The sequence below is a fragment of the Apiospora kogelbergensis genome, assembly GCF_038363985.1.
Source record: "Apiospora kogelbergensis strain CBS 113332 chromosome Unknown utg000012l_segment0_segment0, whole genome shotgun sequence".
Classification (NCBI taxonomy): domain Eukaryota; kingdom Fungi; phylum Ascomycota; class Sordariomycetes; order Amphisphaeriales; family Apiosporaceae; genus Apiospora; species Apiospora kogelbergensis.
In genome coordinates, this window is record NW_027117429.1 from 489,617 (window position 1) to 506,020 (window position 16,404).

General features: G+C 51.5%; 3 protein-coding genes across 3 annotated transcripts; all 3 read left to right on the forward strand.

Moving 5' to 3' along the window:
• Window positions 1-4,049: 4,049 nt before the first annotated feature.
• Window positions 4,050-4,418, forward strand: PG998_014579 (uncharacterized protein; the record flags this gene model as incomplete). Its single annotated transcript, XM_066881395.1, has 1 exon — window positions 4,050-4,418. The coding sequence occupies one exon, from the start codon at window positions 4,050-4,052 to the stop codon at window positions 4,416-4,418; it is 369 nt and encodes a 122-aa protein (XP_066723526.1).
• Window positions 4,419-13,203: 8,785 nt separating this feature from the next.
• PG998_014580 (uncharacterized protein) lies at window positions 13,204-14,439 on the forward strand (the record flags this gene model as incomplete). The annotated part of the gene is made up of 1 exon (XM_066881396.1): window positions 13,204-14,439. One exon carries the CDS (start codon window positions 13,204-13,206, stop codon window positions 14,437-14,439), a length of 1,236 nt encoding a protein of 411 aa, XP_066723527.1.
• A 371-nt stretch (window positions 14,440-14,810) lies between these two features.
• PG998_014581 (uncharacterized protein) lies at window positions 14,811-15,261 on the forward strand (the record flags this gene model as incomplete). Its single annotated transcript, XM_066881397.1, is given in 2 exon segments — window positions 14,811-14,853; window positions 14,873-15,261. 2 exon segments carry the CDS (start codon window positions 14,811-14,813, stop codon window positions 15,259-15,261), a joined length of 432 nt encoding a protein of 143 aa, XP_066723528.1.
• Window positions 15,262-16,404: the final 1,143 nt, after the last annotated feature.

A 16,404-nucleotide genomic window follows, 5' to 3' on the forward strand; every position in this document is an offset into this window, starting at 1 on the left:
TCGGAGTTCGAATCATCCCGCAGCGTATTGTCTTTTTGCTGCATCCGTCCCGAGCTCGAATATTCTCGCGCGCTGTTTTCGGTCCTGGCTTCCACAGTTGCTTACCGACCTGTTGGCCCTACCGTCGGAGTACAGCGTCGGAAGAGTAGCAATGGCGCATTAGCGCAATTAGTGGGCCAGGTCCCCTAAAACACACCATCATTATCATTAGCATGGAGCCGCTTCGCGACCCCGCGTCAGTTGGGTCAACTGCCCAATCTTCCTTTGCGCGAGAACCTATCCCCTTCAAAACTCCGAAGAGAAGCTGGGCCTGGAATCCTTTTCGCCGACATGTGTCCTGGAGCCAGATCAGCAGCACTCCTGGCAAGGTTTACCCAATTCGAGCTCATATCATTCACATTTCCCACCCGCAAGCCAGCACTTGCTATATCTACCGTTCCGCGAGACGCTATCGTAGCACCCTGAACACGCAGAAATATGCTCTACGAGGCGGCCCAGCAAGCTGCCGATCCGTTTTGGATAGCTAGAACTCTGCCATGGCCCACACAAAACAAGACGCGGGACCTCGGCCGCTACTGCAACGTCTTCAGCGCGCTTGCGTACTAGAACCCGACACACGAGCGGTGGGCACGGCGATGCACGTCCCGCGCGGGCAGTGTGTGCCGGACTTGAACAGGATTGTCTGTCCCTACCTCCCAGCTACCGTTCCGTCGAGTGTATGCAACCCCGTTGCTGACAGCCGCAGTTTCACCAATCAGTCGCCTATCATGCGAGACCGAGCCACGGCGAGCGACACGATCGCGCCGCCATGCTGAAGCCGTCGATTTCGAGGTCCAGCCAGCCGCCAGTGACGACGCGAACGCCGGTGTCGATGTGGATATCGATGCGGATGCCGAGTATGAAACCGACCTCGAATATACTGTAGCAGCTCCTGTTGGCGCGGCAGAGTCTCTCTGTCTACGACATCATCCCTGACGAGGACGGCGGGACTGTCATTCCTAACAGTCCCATGAGACAGGTGGGCCCGAGGCAGCTGCCTTCACCACAAAAGCCGCAAGGTAAGCATGATTCTCGTCTATTGACTGCATAATAAATACTAAGCTTGCTGCAGGCGGCCGAGGCGCCCGATCGACGGGGGGAGCGGCAGCCCGCCCGTACCGAGCCTAGCTCCACGACGAACTCTACGCCGACCGCTACGCCGACCGCTGCGACGAATGCAGATGCCCGGCCAGCACCCACAAGACACCCCGACCACGGCGCGATGGATGCGTCGCTGCAAAAAGCTGTACGTTGGAACAGCCGGGTGGCGGCCAGAAGGCCCTTGGCGCCGATTATGACGGCACAACCACGACAATGCCCTGCTAGAATGGGGGAAACGGTGTTAAGCTGTCGCAGGCAGGCCGTCCAAGAGGATCTGTGCAACATCACTGAGTTTATTACACCCATCGTCGAGTCACAACCGTGACTGTCCTACTCATGCATCCATACTGGATTCTGCCTCCGAGCATACACCACCATGTTTCCATTCCACCACAGCCCCCGAAGATGCAGACGGCCGCATCGACGAGCAATGAAAGGAGTGCGTCATACAACCAAAGGCCTTGACATGAATGTCCATACGGCCTCTTCGCAGGCGCCCTTACCCGATTTCGCCGCGGCGCCTCAAGTAGGCGTGCCCACCGTTGCCAGCTTTTCTAACCATGCAGGTGCATTCGACTCCAGCCTATTAGGTGTGATGGCTAAGTAAAGACCCTGTTTCTCAAGCCTTGATGCTTGCCTGGACGTACTGATTGATATCGGCCAGAACTACAGGAACAACGAAAGAACTACAACAGGAGGTCAATGGGCCGCTACTAAAGGGGTTAATAACTTCCAATCACATTCTGCAGGATTTTGTTCCAAGAAGCATAGCATGTCGTCCAATATAGGGTTCTCAAAATTTCTTCCATCGAAGCATTCAGATAATAAATGGTGTTATAGGGGCAACGGCCTTGCTGGAGAAAAGGTATGCTGCCTGATCCTCTGTCCACAGCGGGAGAATAGAAAGGATACCCCCACTGCCTAGCCGTTCAAGCTCGAGTGATAGACCATGATAGGAGAAGTTGAAGCACGAGGAATAATAATCTTCCTCTAATTGATGAGCTGGGTCGTTGGTCCGCGGCAATGCCATGATGGGTAGGTCGTGTGTTTCATGAACAGTGTCGATGGAGATGTTTTCAGCGGTGCACATCGTTATGGAGGTCCTGTGGTTGAGGAAAGTGAAGAAAGAAAAGGAAAGAGTAATTCTATCTGATGAAGGATGTACGGGTTTATATAGTACCTGGTTGTGCCGAGCTGGTCGATCATAGAGTGCTGCAGAGGACTGCGGGAATTCACATCTGACGGTGAAGTCGTTTTCCGCTGGCCGGCTTGAAAGCCTGTTTCTGGTTGCACACCATCATATTTCTCGTATTGAGGCCTCCCTCGATATCGTGTGTCACTCAATGGATGATGCGGCTACGATGCTACACCGTCAGCGCCGGTGTTTTCAGGCCTCCAGGGCTGTTCCATACCAGGCCGCCTGGGTAGGGAATCGCACAGAATATAAATACCCAAAGCCACCGCACTTCTTCATTTATTCTCGTGCACCCGCCACTATCGATGGGAGTAGAGCAAGCAGGCACTCGTCCATTTGTGCAAAAGGGGCAAGATCGGCACAGAGACGACGTAGACAAGGATGATTCACTTCCTCCCCAGGACTATGTGCCATCCTACAACGATCAGGAAACATTATCCCTCTCTAAAGATAGGCTCGCTGGGATAGGGTGAACGGAGGCAACCAGAACCAATGCCATGAAAATGACAATAACCGTGGCAACGGTATGAAGCTCGAAACTCTTTTTATCCATCGAGCAGGGGCGAGCTTTGGATCCTATGAGTACGAGAAGCTCACTGATGTGCACGTGGACAAGAAAGGAACGCTGGCAACGGTCAAGGTTCACTGGAGACCTTCGGGTGTCTCGCTACAAGACCTGCCACGAACCGCTCTACCAGAGGTCCGTGAAACCTTTCTCAATATGCACTCAGAGCAAGAGTGGGATGAACAAATGGAACTTCTCCAAGGCTCAAGCAGGTAGTCGAAAAGGCAAAGATTAGGGGCTAGCTAATTCTCTTCTGCTGCTGATTTTAATTCCTTTTATAAGCTCGGCCCCCGTGTTTATGTCAACCATCAGTCGGAAAGCTGTGCCTAAGAGTCAGTGATACTCTCCTATTACTAGTTAATCATATGATATAAACAACATGAACCGTGCCACTGCAACTGTAAACTGGGATTGGGACTTGCTGCTCGGTCCCCAGCTCATTCCACGTCTGCGGTAAAGGTGCTTCGAATTGTTGCTAATATGATGAGTTAGCAGTCCAACTTTCCTAAGCTGCTTGCTCGGAAGCATAGAGAGAAACGTAGTCGCGGCTACGTTTAGTATCCCGCGGCCCCTCGTCTTAAATAGTCAGGCGTACGACGTCCACTATTCGTAGGACTAAGCGGCGTGAGTCTAGGTTCGCTTTCGTCCTTGGACTCTGCTAACAAAGGATTTCTTAAAGCTCTCGTCGCAGTCTGTTTCCCGGGAAGTGAGCCATCTTCACAGTCGACCATAGTCGGTCGCATGGACGATGAGTGGATCGAGTGGCATGGACAGGCACTACATTAAAATGAGGGACTTGAACAGGGTTGCCTAGTGACGATTGATCAACAATGGCGTAGAATGCCTTTAGGAGCTGTGTGTAGATGATGTCGTCAATGACGTAACCAGGAGTACGTTTCATGGCCTCCTCGTCAGCCAAACCTCGGGAGGATCATTGCCGTTGGTCAATTGTTCTTGTCATAAGACGTTTCCAAGCGGCGGCCTCTTTACAGGGGCCTGTCTCTTCGCCCTTCCACAACCCGTGGAAACTAAAGCCTCGCGGGTATAAATACCAGCTATCTGGCTAGTTCTTTCCAATCCTGGATTTCCCTGTATCCTTCCATTGTGACCAAAGTCTTTACCTGAACTATACTACCATCCGCTCTAGCCATGCCTACACAAAATCATCCCTTCAACATCTCGGAGCACCCAGAACTGATGGATATGGTCACTCAATGTTACAATTTAGCCTATGATCTGAAGGAAAGCGCCAAAAGGTTCCGAAATATACTCAGAAGCCTACCTGACTGCAACTGCGACTACGACTGCGACTGCGACTGCAAATACTTGGAGGAGGAATGGATTTACAGAATCCAGGATACCAGCGAGTTTGTCAGCGAGCTTGAATTCAAAATCGGCAATAAGGAACCCGCGCCGGTAGAAACCAAGGATAACGATCCAGTGGACTGGCTTCTTTCGGCATTTGCCTTCGGTTTTTTTCTGGGTTTTATAGTGGCATACGCTGAGAACTACTACTAGCTGGAGCTACATCGAGGCGTAGATGGCGCGCTAGCACTAGCATCGGTGGCCCTGGCGAAGTAGCCGCCGATGTGCAACCAAGGCGGGAATGACATTCTGTATGGTGGTCACGAGGCAGAGCCAGGTAAAGCTTGAGCGAATATCTGCGGCTGGGTGAAGCGCACTTGCGAATCGCGACGGGTTGAAGCGGCCAAACATCACGATTGTCTCCTGGATGATTCGCCAAGGAAGGACATGCCTCGTCAGGATGTGCCGTACCACATGCACGAGACCATACGCGGGGTCAGGGGCGCGTTCGCGAACGAGATTCTCACCGAGCACAGGACCTACGGCCCCCTCGACGACTTCGTCATGATCGGGAAGGTCACCCCGACGCGATTTCGATCCAGCGCATTTGGTGATTTAGCCCCAAATACCTAACACGAGTTCGCCAACGAGCACTTACTACATCAATTACCTTACCTACTTCACTCCTTCGCTGTTCCGCTGTTTTACTTGATGATACAGGAGACCCTTCTTCCTATGTATTCCGAGATCAACAAGTCTTTCTATGACGACTCGATGTGGGAGTGGGAGTGGGAGCGGGAGTAGGAGGGCTTGAGACATCGGGCCATGATAATGCCCATAAGCAGAATAGGGGTTTCCACCCCTGCGAGATGTGGGAGAACCTCAATCAATACAGCGAGATATTAACGATGGCAACATCTCCATGTTCATCAATCGCCTTCGAGACAGCTATGGTGATTCAACCTACAATGTTTCAGAAAGGAATCGACTGCCATAAGCCGGGTCGGACCTTGGCGACTGCATTACCGACAGCCAGTCGTGATGCGGTCCCATAAACACGGAAGGGGTCGATATCGTCCTTTTGCTTCGACTGTGCTACCTGGACTGTGCTTGTTCTCATCACAGAATTGCCTTGCATATGAAGTTGGCAGCATCAAGTACCACGCCGATCTCTGTTTTATGGACGTATCTTCAGATACAAAGCAAATCGAGTCAGTGTAGCTTCGGGTAGCATTGCCAGAAATACATCCAAAAAGTATGCTTTGTTGCATAGAGATACGGGTTGGTACGAACCAGAAGAGAAATACTGGAGGTACAGAGCTTCAATGCTTCTCTATGAGTGGCTAAGAGTATTACCAGATGCATTTCGGCGTTACGCCACGTCCCGGTCTGGACTTTTGCTACCAGTGACTGATCTAGCCACCTCGGCGACAAGCCTCGTCCAGCTGCTCTGTGGTAGCGCGAGATGATGAATGGTCTCTACATCATGCGAGGGTCATGTCAGTTAATACATCGTATTACTGTGGCTCAATTTAGACTCCTGCAGAATGGGACCGGTCACCATGTGGTTTGAGACCCAGAACTGAAGTCTTCAGTTAGTAAAGGAAGGCCTTTATCATGTCACTCAATCAGGATAAAGAACTCGATGATCTCCAAGGACGACGAAGCACTTCTTAACCGAGAATCGTGGACCTAAATAAGTTGCTACGCACTTTTGAGTACTGCGTCAGTCATCTTTTGACGTCTCTAGCGTGAGATACGATGCCCAGGTTGCTACGAGGTACTATGATCAGGCGTATACGGAAACAGGGCTGCCTTGAATACGGACGGGTACGAACCAAAAAGACCAGCACTGAAGCATCGGGGTACCGTGAGCCTACGCTACTTCATGGATACGTGAGAGAACTACTCGATGTATTTCGGGTGCCGGGAGGGGGACTAAACTAGTCCGATCCAGAAGAAATACGAGCGTTCGTTCTGCTGCTCAGGCAAGGGGGAAGTGGTGCATCGATGCTGCCCTTCTATCTCCACATTTCCTTTCGGACCGGAAGAGGAGACTAGGCCCTCTGCTCGAAACCTCTTTGCACTCCTGTAGGCGTCCACCAGCTTTCCTGGGGCCCTTCGGCTGCATGCAGAACTCTCTTAGGACCATTTGCGGCTCACTGCCAAGCCAGCGAAGATAGATGGGGCTGATGGCTATTGGGTAACGCCATTGCCCCTTTCTACCTATATATCTGGACTGGATACTTTGCATTCTTGACTGACTGTGGCGTCTGCTCGTTTGCCAGTCATCAGGTTCCACGGAGTCCAACCATCAAGTACCTTGAGCGAATTCACAGCGCATTGGTCCTGTGTATCATGAGGCGCTTCTGGTACATCGTTCAGTTTAGCGCAGCTCAACACATTCGAATACTCGCGTAATGACCTAGCCTGCCCCTTTGATCTTCACAGTATCGAGATACGTCACTGCGGGATACTCCGATGGCGTACTTAGACTCGGTGCTTATGTCGCCCACTATTGCGCTAGTGCGCCATTGCTACTCTTCCCCTACACCAGCAGGGACCAACAGTAAACCAGAATGGTAGTTTGGCCTCCCAGATGCATACTACTCGGTAGGAATTGGAGGAACTCCGGAGTGCCTCTTGTGAGCAGCAAGTGCCCCACGCCCAGTAATGGGCACAACTATATCGGCGTCTGCTTGGGGTCCCCATTCGCTCTAAGTTTGCTGGCTTTGCTCATTTTTGGGCCGGCGGCGCCATCAGCAGCTCTACGTCCTGAGGCCTACATCTGCCCTACCGCAGCTCAACCAGTCTTTGAGCCGGCTGCGAAAAAGCGCTTCCTAATCGAGAGCCTCTAGCATCGCAAAATGGCAAAGCCACACCGTCGAGTACTGCACCGGTCTCTTTTGGACGAATGTACCTTGGGGTACGAAGCCAATTGGACCGGACGTAGCTTCAGGTAGCATTGTCAGGAATAGATGCAAACGACTGAGTTGTTATCTTATGATAAGTACGGACCAGAAGCCTCTTCTTATATAGTCGAGGAAGTATTGATAGGTCAGCTGCTGTGGGGTTCGGCACTTGCGCTTCTAGCGCTGCGGGACTGGTTTGACTCTGTACTTATGTTGTGGTTGTGACATTTGAACCTAATGCATTCACCGATTGATATGCTCTCACTTTGGTCTATGTGGGTCAGCTAGTAGTGAGCGTGCCTTTCCGACGCAGAGAAAGCACCGCCGAGGCCTGTCTTTTTTGTTATTGGTATAGACAGAAAGCATGGCAGCCTCCACTAGGCGAGAGAGCGGTGGGTCTGGCTTTGAAGGACTGCCTTGCTTAGACGATGCAGTATATCGCCGAGGCACGCTACAACCCTCCTCGACTGTGCAGTACGCCATGACGGCGACGATGGCATCATCGCGCCGTCGGTACTGTTCTTTTAGATCTGTAGCGGGTGGTGCCCTGAGCACTGCCAACAACCGCTTCTGTGCGGGTCCCTGAGGACGACCGGTCGTGGCCGGATCCGGTGGCGGGGAAGCAAAACCACGAGTTTCTGAGGAGCTGATCAAAAGTCTTCGGCCTGCGGAACGGTTTGACCAGAAGCTCGGTTTATATTCTCCCAAAGAATCGAACATCACTTTGAACATCTGGGAGTCTTTCAAAAGAGACGATGCTACCATGGTTACTAGCCTTGACAAGCTGTTCCGACATGAAGCAAATACACTGAAGACCGCAGTGTTATATTACAATCAAGGGAAGGGGCATTATGAGGAATTGGAGGTGGAACACGAGCTACCATGGGAAGAAAGGTATGCTGTCGACCTACCTCTGTGTCGCAACACGCATTCGAAGGAGGCTCTAGAATGAAACTTTTGCCTCTATAAAGGAAAACGTTCGGTGGATGGCTGGGCATAACTTTGACTCAACAGATAGGAGTAGACCTGACGCATTAGGGTGAGAAATATGGCCATGGTTCAGTGGACTAGTAGAGGAGAGTTCTGTAGCAAATGTTTTTCAGGTAGTCTCCTAATACGTTTAATTCCTTTCTTCGGACGTACTGTGCACTTGCCGTAATCTAGGACCTATCCGGTACGTACCGATCTGGCGCGTCAGCATGCATGTATGCCTAACTTCGCCACAATCATCGCCCAGCATTGCCCTCTTCTGTTTTTCTTTTGCTGACGAGGCTGGATCAGGGTGAAATAAACAATATTTATACAACTTTTCCTTCACTAATGGTTCATGGTCATACTTTTGATATACACAACTAGTTACCTTGGATTTGTTATGTTGCATTACATCCTTTTACTTGTCCCAATATCTCTGATGATATTAGAGATCCAGGTCTAGCCGTCAGTTGCTGGAACACATTATGAAGCGCCGTGTTCCCAAAAATAACATCGACTGCCCTCGAGCCCAAAAGAAAACTCGATCGGAGGCTCCCTCTCGACATCCCTTTGCATGTCCACTGTGGGCGGCATACAAGGAACGATATGCCCCGAATAGTATTTGTGCCAGTAGGGGATGGATGGAAATATCCCGCCTCAAAGAACATATCTATCGATGCCACTATCAAACGTCGTGCGATCGCTGCCTGGAGACTTTTAAGCAGGACAAGGACCTGGTGGTGCATAGGAGGCAAGCCATACCATGCCAGCGGAAGGATAATTGGACCAGGGATCCAGTGGTTCAGGGAATCGGCCAGGATACCATGAGCATGCTGAAAAGCCGGAAGAGAAGCTCATGTCAGAATGCGGAAGAGAAATGGTTCGAGATATGGGATATCATGTTTCCTCATCGTGGTCGACCTGATACATCGTGTGAGTTTAAACTCGAGGTGGCGTTAAGTACCGGCTGCTAAGATCATTTCCAGATAAGCTTGACGTCGATCTGATGCCGCGATCAGTCGCAGCCCCAACTCTGGACTATGAATTCCCTAGTAGCTGGTGGGACTCGTTTGCAGAACACTTATCTAGTAGTCTCCAAGACTCCTTGTGCTCCAAGTACAATTCGGAAACAGAAGACTTGCGGGACCTCGTCAAGTACCACGTACAGAAAGCCATCGGGAAATGTCCGGATAGGTACCCTGTGATCCAATTCCAAGGTGTCGACTCGCAGCAAACCATTCCTTATGAGAAGGCGAATTTGCTGAGAATAATTCCTCACGGAACCAATGGTCCATATTCAAACTTCCCCACTCCGGATAGACTATTTGGTAAAGATCGTTGTATGTCGGAGCCGCCTCAATTAATCTCTTCGCCGTGTTCTACATACGTTACCGGATCGTATACGGAAGCCCTACCAGAAACATTTGTGCCAAATGTGTTTGGTTCTGACCCTTCTATCCCATCTTTCATGCCTAAATTCCCATTAGAAGGATCCAGCTTGTATTTAGGGAAGAGCTCTCGCCACTGGCAACGTCGAGCATGGAGAGCGGGTTGATACTTACTGGTGACGTGTCTCAGATCCCATGCGGCTGGCCCACTTTTGGTCAATATAATGGGGCTTGAGTACATGAACGATAGCTTCAATGCGTCATGAGAGGATTATACAACCAGTATCGATAAGTGGATAGGGGGCCAATGAAGATCACCGAGTAGGGCTTAGTTACAATATTCGCTTCGACGGAAGTATTGAGTTTGTTCCTTCATCATATAGCTCCCTCTGTACATACCAAGGCGATCTTACTCTATCCAGTATCTATCACAAGGTGGAAGGCTTATGTACTCTCTTGACTAGGAAGGGGCAGTTTCTATGGGGGATCTCGCTCTGACATCTTGAATGACTTAATAGTGTCCCCTATCTTCACACCTCTAGTCAATCCACCTTCCGCGCTCCTGAAGCCTCCTCCATCTTGTCACCTGAACCGAACAGCAATAGCTTCCATACCATAGCCACAGTCACAACAGTCAACGTTCAATATAGGTAGTGGACCTTCGTTTCTATATTCAAACAGAAATTTACCGCCAAGGCAGTAAGCTTTCTTTCCCGTACTTTGTAGATTTCTCAGTGCCATCTTGCCGAAATCTTTTTCCCTTGCAGTTCTGCATGCAATTTTACATCACAAAATCATTGCCATGCGCACCTTGGTCGTTTTCCCTCTTCATACAAGGCTAGGCTCGCCTCTCGACGCTATTGGCGGGATGCAAAGACGACACCTCATTTGTTGAAGACGATTCCCTCCCGTAGAGACAGGCTCGAGACTCTCATGATGGCTTCGGCCGTGGGGGGAGGTTTAGGCACACCAGTTGTGTCATATGTACCTCGCTGCATGTTGACAAGTCGTGATCTATCCGAGAGATTCGTGCTTGAAAGCAAAGCCATGGTCAGCAAGCACTGCTGTAAAAATGTATGGCAGAGAGTTCGTGACGTGTTCGTTTTTGCTTCGCAAGGACTGGGATGCCGTGGGATACGAACAATGAAGGCAAGAAGGCAATGCTGTGGCAAGTGGTCGTTTGGTAGATGGAGGGTGGTAGGCTACTTTTTGAATTAGTATTGAAATGATAGTGTCACAGACAATGGTGATCGGAGACAGGAAGGTATACCAAATATTGAAGATTTCGAAGGTCGGCTCTTTGGCGGCGCTCGTGGGAGTCTTGGGAAGGAAAAGATTATGAGGCGACGAAGAAGTGCAGTGGCACTGGTATTTATACGACAAAGACCGCCGCTGAGCTTAGGTTGGAGGCAAGGTTTGGCCTGCAAAGACCGAAAAATGGCGACTCCGAGACGCCTGTTAAAAAGGGGGAATATCATGTCAGTAGCTGAAGCCAGCCAGGAAAGTATACAGGGGACAGAAACTGCAATAATCCTCCAGGTATGTGGACCAGCTTATAATTGATGATTTCGCTTAGGATCCCACGACATGGCCCTTTGGGCGCTGCCCTGTGCCCCTGAGAGACGTTTGGTCATGAAGCTTACGACTCCAGTCTACTGCCTAGATTCCTCAGCTTGTTCAACAAGCCGAAATAGATTTTCGTCGAAAATAACCTAGTGCAGGCCGAGTGTAGCTGCCCAACGCACAAAGCAGATAAGTATTGATCGGTTGTACACATGCATGCACGTCAAGTTGACTCAGCCTTTAAATTATCAAGGATTTGACAAGGCCGACGATAGTTAGGTGCCTATTCGGGCCAGTACCGGGTCGAACGCATCGCCAAATTTGATTACCGTGAAGCAGTGCGAGCACTCCTCGTTCCTTGTTCCTGGTGGTGGCGGTGGGTTCTAACAACTTAGAAACTGGTAAAGAAAGTCCAGCGCCTCAAGCAACGAAGCAACGAAACAACTCTCAGTGAGTGGCTACATCCACGCTACAAGTGACTCGACAACCAATGTAAGCAAGGCAGACAAGGTCCTGTCCGCTGCCATATCAATTCTTTCAGAAACTCAGTACGGGTGCTTTCGTAAACTAGCAGCCACAAAGGGACAAAGTGCAAGATTGGGTAGCTTTTTATTGTTAAATAGATTTGGATTACCGTAATGTAAATTATGCCATCAAATCGTAACCTTAGAGCAATGTCTTGCTGCTCGAGCCCCTGTTTCTTTCGCGTTTACCATAAGGGTGGTAGAAGCCTGGTTGCTGATATAGCGGATCAACGTTCCACATGCCATCAACTGCTTCCTAGGCGGACTTCACAAGAAGTGTGATCGCGGGCATAGTCAGTATCATGCGGCTCCTGGTGCAAAATATTCAGGCGTATGGCGTCGACAGCTCGCAAGGCTAAGTGGTACTAGTCTAGCTTCGCAGTATTCCCGTAGACACGAGACAACATTTGCTGGCTACGGAAGTCTTTCAAAACCATACACAACAGACGCGGACTCATTTATACCCTCTCCTATTAGCATGCCAATGCCGAACATGTCCAGCCAGCCGTTACCATAGACCAGCGCCGAGGAGGAATAGCAGCCAAAACCTGGCAACCTATCTGCACAGGTGTATCAAACTCATATATGCCAGCGTTGAGGGAGTTGTTTCCCGAATGACAACTAGTCGCCTGGTCCCTTGCATTCTGTGCGGTGTGACTTGGCTATCGTCAGGGGTAACTCAAGCAACCGCAGCCGCACTGGCCAGCGATGTTGCTCAGTTGCGGCCCGTGGACTTATGAATTTTTCAAATACTACACGCCACTGCACCAGGACGTACCGCCACTCGGGTTAACAGGCTGGTCGTTAAGGCGAAATAAATTGACGATTCACCCTGGTAAAGACTGGGCACAGAGGCCGGCTTTTCCCAGTCATTCCTGGTCCTACATGGATAGCCTCCATACTCATCTCGCTTCCTCTTTTCATGGGCACTATTGTTTTGCTCCTGGACAGTCAAGATAGCTACGGGATCTTCCCATCAGAGAGAATGCGTTTGTTAATGGTTCTTGTATTGCTCTATCCTCGCAAAACGCGAATTCTTCTGCTTCTTGGCTTTTATAGCAACGGCCAAACGATTGGGAGCCATCCGGCTGTTCTTTGGCGTCTGCACGATTTGTGTCCATTCCAAGGCCCACCAACCAGGGCAGCTGTGTTTCAGTCTAGCCTGTCCGTCGCGGCCATGGCCATGTGACCGGTTCAATTGTGGATTACGTTGCTGGTCCCCGGTGGCCCTTGGTTCATCAAACAAGGATCAAGCAGCAAAGTTGAGACCCAGCCTGTTACAACGCTGCGCCGATTGTGGCACTGCCGGGCTGGCCAAGTGACACAGCCGCGACAGCATCTGATTAGACGGGCACCCAACAGCCAATCGCGCTGGTAAATAACAACGGGGTCGCAATGGGCGGTCAGGGGGCATGACTCAGACCCGCGGTTTGCGTACCAACCCCACCGGCGTCCGTGTGCATCCGTGTATCGCGGAAACCATATACAGAAGGCAAAACAAGGGCAACCAAAGCAAAAAAATCCAATAAAACGTGCTTTGGTTGTCTCGTTCCCTATCCAAGTAACACAGGCAAGATATCACCGTCGCAATTTGCAGACCAAAACCATTTTCACTAAACACGCCTTAAGACCAACCACTATGGGGCGAAACAGAAAACGTGCAAGCCGCCCGCGGCACATCGAGGCCGGTTCACGATGGGAGTGGGAACACCTCGTCACCGACGACAATCAAACCAATAGTGACGACGACGCCGAAGCTCCCAATCCTGACAGCAAACAGCTCGGCGAGCTCTTCCACGGCCTGCCGGGCGAGGTGCGCGACGAGATCTTCGCTCAGCTGTTGGTGCGACCGGTGAAGTGGGATGTGGAGCACCAGGCCGAATGCGAGAAGCGGCGGAAGGTGCCACCACACGAGAGCACCCGGCCGCAATTCGAGCACTCGTACTGGCCAGAGTACACGTGCGCGTCGCGGATGCAGCCCAACACCGACTTGGGCACGCAACTCAGCCGGCTCCCCGTCTGGCGCGACCCGTGGGTCAGCCGCTGGGCACCCGAGCAGATCAACAAGTGGGTGTGCACGCTGTGCTGGACGGCGCGGCTCCGACCGCGGCCCTTCCCCGAGACCTGGAGTCTGCCGTGTCTGTGCGCGCGTTTCGGGCAGCTGCAAGTCCTGCTGGTATGTCGACAGTGGTATGATGAGGCCTCCACTGTATTCTGGACGCGCAACACGTTCGCATTCGCCCAGACGGGCGAGTGCGTCAACTTTTTCGAGAGTCTACCACCGAGATTAGCGAGCCTCATCTCCAAGGTTAGCCTGCGCGTGCTACCCGCTATCGACAAGGTGCCGCCAGATACCAGATACGAGCTCTCGATTACTGACGTCGAGGTCGAGGGAGATGGTGGCCTAGAGCGCGTCTGGGTACTGCTAGCAGAGTTGTCAGCTCTCACGGATCTCGAGCTCGACGCTCTGTTTCTGACCAACTCCCAAGCTGTTCGGATCCTTCGTCGCCCAGGACCTAGGGGGCTCAGACGCGTGCATTTTACACAGAACCGCCTGATTCCCTGGCAGTGCCAGATCGAGCATAGGGCACGGTCCGACTACCAATTTGGTGAATTAATACCGCGCCCGGTACACGGAAATATACATCTTAAGGAGGTTCAGCGCTACGTGTGGCCGAGCCAGCACCACCGGAAGTTCGTCGACGATAGCGATTTCGCGACCGACATAGCACGGAGCATCAAGGGCCTGAGGCATGAAGGGGACAACGACTATAGCAAGGATGATGCCGCGGAGACATTTCAGGAGAAGGAACGCTATATCCAACGTCTTTGTTCCGATGTGCCGGAGTTGGTAATGTGCGAGCAGGATGTGTAGTCGGATATAGAAAGGGAGAATATGGCGGTGACAATAATGTTCGTAGGGCTATATAGTATATAGGACGGGATTGGGGGTATACATATTTATCCGAGCAGCTCAGTTGAAACAGCTACAGATAAGCAGTGTCTTACTATCCATCACTGGTAGTACTTCAGCAGGCTGGGTTAGGAACGTTATCAATTCTTGTGTTTTTCCGTTGCCCACCGCTGTAGAACGGCGTGCCAATCCGCATTGACGTCCTCTTTTTCTTCTTTTGCATCGAGGGTACCTTCCTAATCCAGTAATTTCTACCCCTATCACAGGCGCTTTCCAGCCTCACCAGCGACGGTGATGCCGCCGTTTCGCAACAGAGCTGCTCGGTCGTCACCATGGCCGACAACTCCAAGAAGGAGTACGCGGTCACCAATACCGGTCCCTTTAATAAACGAAGGCCCGACCATTGTCGTCCGTGCGGACTGTGGCAACGTGCCCACACCTAGCCCCACCGAACCGCCTAGAAAGAACAAACCGCCTAGAAAGAACACGATCGAAGACAGACCCGCCCAACAGAAGGCCAAAGCATGCCATCTGCTCCAAGAAGCCCTCCGGCTCGTAGAGGAGGCCAAGGAGTCCTACTCCGGCTTTGATTATACCGCGGCGACCCAGCACTTGGAAGCACTAGCCACAGACAATACGCCGATCCAGGACCCACAGAGCCCCAACAGAACAACCGACTGCTGCAACGCGCTCCAAGAACTTGCCGGCCTCCGAAAGGAGGTACAAGAACTAAAGGAGCTGCTGACCCTGACCACCAAGCCAACTCGCGCTGTTGTTGAATGAAGGAAGTGAAGCTGTTAAGGCGAGGTGGGTGTGGATGTGCTGATGGTGTGCGTGGCCTAGGGCTCGTGATATCTAGGCCCTTATATTCATCATACGACGTCATCCCCGACGAGGATGGCGGGACTGTCATTCCCAACAGTCCCATGAGACAGAAAGGTCCGAGGTAGCTGTCTTCGCCGCGAAGACCGCAAGGTAAGCATGATTCTCGTCTAATGACTACATAGTCGACTGACCGTCGACGCTCATCATACAGCAGGCACTCTAGGTTCGTAACCGACGGTGGAGCGGCAGCCTGGCCGGGCCGAGCCTAGCTCCACGGCGAATACTGCACCAACCGCGGCGACGAATGCAGGGGCCCGGCCAGCACCCACAAGATACCCCGACCACGGCGCAATGGATGCGTCGCTGCAGAGAGCTGTACGTTGGGACAGCCGGGTGCCAGCTAGAAGACGCTTGGCGCCGGTCATGTCGATTCGGTGTCGATGGTGGCAGATGTGGAACAACAAATATTGCACGGTCATGTGCATAGTCTTGAAAGCCTGGATTTGGATTTGTATTGAGCGAAGGGGAAGCTGAAAGGAGGATCATCAGTGATCTATCATCGATCCTTCTCCTAGACGGCCTTCGTCCTCTAGCTAATGAGACACTGCGTGGTGAGACTAGTGAACTCTCACCTTTCTTTCTTTTTGTTTTGTTTTGTTTTTCCTCGAGGACGAGAAAATTGGGAAGGTGAACGGGAGAAGTCAAAAAGCGGGCAGGGCTGCCGATCAGCTGACAAAGAACGGGACTCGATCCCGGCTTCTTGCCTATGTAATGACTTGATGTATGATCAGCGACCAGCTAGGCAGCCTCATACACCTCATACTGATCCACTTCGCCGGGTTGGACGCGTCTCCATCCTACTACCATGCTTTATTCAACTTCGTAAATGAAGATAGAGCAATGTGATAAAAAGAGGGGAGAGCAACAGAGAGTGTGGAGTTGATTCCGCATATCTTGCAATTATCGCAGTGATATAGTGTCAATTGGCAATCTCGCCACATGATTGGCTCGAAAGATGCGAGTGTGAACGATCAGGTACAATCGTGAAAGCGCACTTCTACCGCCACCAGCACTGGAAGCATTCGGTACTCCTGGCTATGG